Genomic DNA, 5,947 nt, shown 5'->3' on the forward strand with positions numbered 1-5,947 from the left:
GACATGTCTTTTTATTGGTAATAATACCGATTATGTAGGTACTAATTTAGTTTTAATTAAAAAAGCTAGATTTATTTTAAACATCTAATCTAGACAAATATTTCCAACCACACTATTCAATTGTCTCAAAAAAAAAATTATACTTTTAGAAAACGGAAATCAGACCATTTATTAAAAATTTAAGTATTTAATCATTAAGAGGCATTAATTAAAAATATTCCACCATGATTAATGAAAATAAATATAAAGTTTACCGTTGTAAAAGAAAAACGGAGAGTTTATTACGTTTCATTTTTTTGAAATTCAAAATGAATAAAGGCTATTATTGTCCATAGATTAAAGTAACGATCTCTTGCCATGTCATCAATATTTGTGCCTCCTTGATGACGTGTCAATATGGTTCGTTTCTGAATCTCGAGAAAACGGCTCATTCCTTTACTGTCGTAGTTCCCTGCAACTGGATTTCTTACGCATTTACTAATTTAGTGAATCCCAGCCGTTTATATTAATCGAACGGTATGTATATTATACCGTAAACTGAAGTTAAAACACGCATCTGATACAAGAGCCGTTGATCTATATCCAACGGTTATAATTCTCTGAATGACTGAATGCATTATAAATGTGACTGCATTTTATATGATTCACCGGTTTCCCCCTCCCAACCAATTTTGATTCTCACTCTTTGCCCTTTCGTCACTGTCAAAAATTCAACTCTTCAAATTGCATTTCAATTTCTGAAACCCCAAAAAGTTTCCCAACTCATCGTCTTGTGTTAAACCTGAAGGTCAGTTTTCCTCTTCAATTTTTACAATTCAGCTCTTTTTTGTATCCCAGAAAAGAAGGTATAAAAAAGACACAATTTTTATTTGAGCATTTTCAAAATTTCTGAAAATTTCTTATATGTAATTTTTCTTGGTCTTACCATGAGAGAGATAAGACAAACCACTCTTTTTCAGTAAACAACCAATAAACATGTAAGCATGTATGTAGTTCGAATGTTCGTGCGTATGTATATGTGCATGTGTATGTGTAAGTATATGCCTGTATACATGAACAGAGAAACAGAGAGCGTGCATGATACGTGACATTTGGTCAACTTGCAACAAATCTACTGTGACTAACTTGTGCTCATTCTATCCGTAAAAGAAAATTTTATTCTATGTCGCTTTTTTTGGATCCCCTTAGGCCTTTAAACTTAGATGTAATGGGAATTTTGGTGTTTGATTTTTTTTGTGAGCACATATATATATATATATATATATATATATATATATATATATATATATATATATATATATATATATACATGTATATATGTTATACATTTTCTAATAATAAGTTGATTTAGGGTTTAGGGTTTACTGCTTTTTCTAAAATATGTTATGGATTTTACTGTATTTTTTTTCCAGCGTACTTGTTCCTATGTTCAGCAACCGTAAAAACAGTCAACAAGAAACAACATGTCATTTGTTGCTAAAAGAACTCCAGGTTCTGTCCCTTATCTAATTTGTGAAGAATCTCTCTTTCTTATCATGTTTTTTCCTAACAGTTCATTCTAGATGACTTTGGACTAACATTGTTTATTTTCTGTTTGCTTGATACTTGTGTGCGGAATGTCAGATAATATGGGATGAAGTTGGAGAGTCTGATTCTCAAAGGGATGCAATGTTACTCGAAATAGAACAGAAGTGTCTGGATTTGTACAGAAGCAAAGTGGATGAAGCCAAACTGTATAGAGCACAAATTCAGCAAGAAATTACAGATTATGTGGGAGAAATTGCTGGCATATGTGCAGCATTGGGTGAACAATCACCACATGTAAGTATTGTTGGAACTCCAGAATTTAGTGTATTGGATATTTGTTTTTTTTTTTTTTTGCCACTGAGAGACTTTACAGTTCACAAGCTTTGATTGGTGTGTCCTCAGTTTGATCCAAAGTCTTGTGGAAGCTTGAAGAAAGCACGTGAAAAAGTGGTTTCACAACTTGAGGAGATGCGCAAGCTGAAAACCGAAAAGAAGAAACAGTTTGCAGAGGTCTTATATCAGTTGAAGAATATCTCTATTGAGCTTCACGGCTCCAAGGTGGTTAATGATCATTTAGATGAGAACAACTTGTCTTTAAAAAGACTACAGGAATTAAAGAAGCAATTACTTCAATTGCAAAATGAAAAGGTGATTTCTGTCGTTTCTGATAGACCGAATTGCACGTTGTTCATAATGTGTTCAGGAATGAGCAATGCATATTCTTAATGCTTGAGTAAATTTAGATGAAGGATTGCTATTTTGTTTTCTTCCCAAACCTATTCTTACAATCTTACCATGAGCAAAGAATAACTTTATGTACTATTCTTCCTTTAAATTGGTGCAGGCCAATCGACTGAAACAGGTGTCTGACCAACTCAACACTCTCAATTCATTGTGCTCGGTCCTTGGTTTAGATGTCAAAGACAAAATTTGTGATATCTTCCCCACAATGGTTAATTCATCTCTGAGAAAAGATGTTAGTGACAATACAATAAAGAATCTGACTTCTGAAATACAAAGTTTGAGAGAGATTAAAATACACAGAATGCAGAAGGTAATCACTCTTGTTCTTGTTCTTTATCCTTCAAATACAGATTTATTTTTAGTACCATTTCTCACCTTACATGCTGCCTCAGCTTCAAAGTCTTGCAGCATCTCTATTAGAGATGTGGGATTTAATGGATACACCGCTGGAGGAACAGCAGAAATTTCTCCATGTTACCAGTAAAATTGCAGCTTTGGAATCTGAATTTACTGAGTCTAAAATACTTTCAATTGATTCCGTGATTTACGTGAGTGTTTTTTGTCTTTTACAATAATCTTGGTTCTGTTCTTGTTCCCATTTACCTACATTATATTTGCTTCAATTGTACTGTAGTTTGCACCATTTATATGTTATTTACCGAATGATTTCTTTCTCCTTGCAGGTTGAGAAGGAAGTTGAAAGGCTTCAAGAACTTAAATCAACCAAAATGAAAGAACTATTGCTGAAAAAGAAGTTGGAGTTAGAGGAAATATGCAGGAAAACACATCTGACTCCACAAACAGTTTTTCCAGGCCAACATTCACTTAAGCTTTTAGACTACGGTGTGATTTTCCTTAACTTTTTCAAGTTGCTCTAATTATATCATTCTTCATTTATTGCATAATGATTCCACAGTATGTGAAATCTTAATTTGATTCCTCTAAGGCTATAACATTAATTAACAAAAGCTTAGGCTAGTCACAATATTGTATGTTAACATGACATGGCTATTAATTTAAATTTCTACCTTTCACTCATCTCCTAATTATATGATTGTTTCAAATATTTCTTAATTATTTACCAGTTTGTTATTGTTTATCAAAGTGTTCCATTAATGTTACTATTTGTCCTCTCCATTTTGATAATCACTCTTGCAGATCAAATTCAGCACCTAATTACTAAGGCAAATGAAGAAGCTCTAGGCCGGAAAGAAATTCTTGAAAAGGTTGAGAAGTGGATGGCTGCATGTCAAGAAGAAAGCTGGCTGGAGGAGTACAATAGGGTGATTTAGTGTTGTTGTTCACATTAGTGGTTATTTCCTTCTTCCATTTTTGTTTGCTTTATCTTTTGAAGTGTTGTGCCCTTTTAGGATGATAATCGTTATAATGCTGGAAGAGGTGCACATCTTGCTCTAAAACGTGCTGAGAAGGCCCGTGCTTTATTAAGCAAAATTCCTGGTGAGTATCCCTTTATCATAATTAGTTCTTCAAATACGATACTATCAGCTTCTGGAATTTGGTTATTTACCTATCAGAATTTTGATAGGTGTAGTATGTAATATGAACTTGATGTGGCCAAACCTCACACGTTAAAAGTAAAGAAGGGAGTGTTGTACAAAAACATTGTGGTAACTAGAGAAGAAAGGAGCCATGCTTACACTTTCCAACTAATGGATAGGAACCTAACCAACACAACTCAACATAATAACAACTACTGTCAACTAATACATTGATGATTTAGTTACTACAATTACTTAACTATGTTATAATCATAAGCTAGATTTGAACTAAATATTGACATGAGACATGTTGATTTCAGCTTATTAACTCTGTCAGGTTGTCTGTATATTACTAACTGCATTTTTCTTCAGGTAGTTATAATACAATGGAGTACCATGTACCAAGTGGAGTGTTAAATATTTTAATTTGTATGTTGTTGAAACAGGCTTGGTAGAGGCAATAATTTTAAAAGTTAAAGCGTGGGAGAAAGAAAGAGGACAAGAGTTTTTGTATGATGGAGTAAGTACTTCTGACAAAATCATGTATGCAACTTTTATGAATTAGCCTACTAGGTTTTAAGGAAGTTTTCCGATGTAGACTTTTCTTGGAAAACTATGTCCAAAGTATCACATTCTCATACCTTTTTCATAAATTATTGTAATCATGGATGTGTGTGTATAGAGCCGGCTACTTTCCATGCTTGAAGATTACAGCATCTTAAGGCAGGAGAAAGAGAATGAAAGGCAAAGGCAGAGGGTATGAACTGTGAAGCAACACATTATATATGTTGTGGAATTTTCTTTTAGACATTTCTCTTGTTTCTGCCATTATCTAATTCAATTGCTTTTGTTTCATATAAATTTTAGGATCAGAAGAAACTTCAGGGACAATTGATGACCGAGCATGAAACACTTTTCGGTACAAAACCCAGCCCATCATCTAAAAGTGGGTACAAGGCTCCTAGATGTTCAACAGGAATTCCAAGTATTAGAAAGTTTTCCGTTGGTGGAGCAATGCTTCAGGATCAAAGACATGCCTCTCTTATTCACCAATCTAATAAAAAGGGTATCATAACCAATCACAAAGGCTCCATCCTTCGCAACAAGAACATTTACCATTCAACTCAGTCCTCAGGTATTTAAAAAATATATAAACTGTGCCTTTTTTCTGGTGTTTAAATGGTTGATGTTAATGGCACTTACAAGCAGGAAAGGAAAACTCTAAAAGTGATGGTTATGCAGTGAAGAGTGGAAGCAGTGCAGAAAAGAGCATTGAAATTCTGTCATCATTGACTAGGAAGCCCCTCTCTCCTCTTTCTCCTGCAGCTCTGTCTTCAAGCAACATATCAAATCTTCAACAAGACCTTAGTAAACTACAGAATGTAGCAACACAGCAAAAAAGTCAAATTTTAACAGCAACAACTTCACCATCCAGAGCATATATAGCTGGTGCTGAAGAAAATATGACACCAAAGAATATGACTCTTCCAGTTCCTACCACTCCTTTGACTTCAGTCCCTATGTTGACTTCCACTACACCAGACACTGTGTATTCAGGTGCCACTGCATCTTCAAAGACTACTCAATCATTTGAATACTCATTTGAGGAAGTGCGAGCTGGTTTTATTCTCCCTAAAACCCATGCTCAATGATTCACACTTTGGTTTAGGAAGTGGTTCCACAACCAACACATGTTGCTGCAATAAAAACATTGCGAACTTCCTTTTGATGTTTTTGAGGAATATTGGTTGGGGCTTCATTCACTCAGCACTAGTGTATTTTGGTTGAAACTTGTTCAGCATTATCATGTTGCTATCATGGGTTTCAGCTTGATCCATCAAATTAATACTCTGGTTTTTTAAAAGTAGGTCTCTTTTTGGTTCTTTTACAAAAAGGTTACTTTTTGCCCCTAATTACAAAATAGGGTTGGTTTACTATTCTTTTATAAAAAGGGTGAAGTCGTTAGGATAAATGACTAACTTTTACGGTGAAGTCGTGGGAAGTGTAGACCCTATTTTGTAATTACGTGCTGGAATTAATCCCTTTTTATAAAATAAAGCTGCTCAGGTCAAATAACTTATATATTGACTATAATTTTATAATTTGGAATACTCTTTTTTAAATAAGAAAAAATGATTTTTATGGAAAGAAATGTGCTTATTTTGTTCAGCTGATCT

General features: G+C 34.0%; 1 protein-coding gene across 2 annotated transcripts; it reads left to right on the top strand.

Annotated features, from left to right (window-relative positions):
* Positions 1-660: 660 nt before the first annotated feature.
* On the top strand, positions 661-5,664 carry LOC114185824 (65-kDa microtubule-associated protein 3-like). Of its 2 annotated transcripts, none has more exons than XM_028073757.1 (13): positions 661-787; positions 1,413-1,491; positions 1,624-1,821; positions 1,930-2,175; positions 2,372-2,581; positions 2,664-2,819; positions 2,955-3,114; positions 3,430-3,554; positions 3,642-3,729; positions 4,217-4,290; positions 4,453-4,527; positions 4,638-4,905; positions 5,013-5,664. In XM_028073757.1, exons 2-13 carry the CDS (start codon positions 1,426-1,428, stop codon positions 5,420-5,422), a joined length of 2,076 nt encoding a protein of 691 aa, XP_027929558.1. In that variant the 5' UTR covers positions 661-787; positions 1,413-1,425; the 3' UTR covers positions 5,423-5,664. The 2 variants fall into 2 exon arrangements, with proteins under 2 accessions (XP_027929558.1, XP_027929557.1); XM_028073756.1 differs by having other exon boundaries at positions 4,980-5,663.
* The last annotated feature ends 283 nt before the right edge of the window (positions 5,665-5,947 follow it).

The sequence above is a fragment of the Vigna unguiculata genome, chromosome 5 (assembly GCF_004118075.2).
Source record: "Vigna unguiculata cultivar IT97K-499-35 chromosome 5, ASM411807v1, whole genome shotgun sequence".
Lineage (NCBI taxonomy): Eukaryota > Viridiplantae > Streptophyta > Magnoliopsida > Fabales > Fabaceae > Vigna > Vigna unguiculata.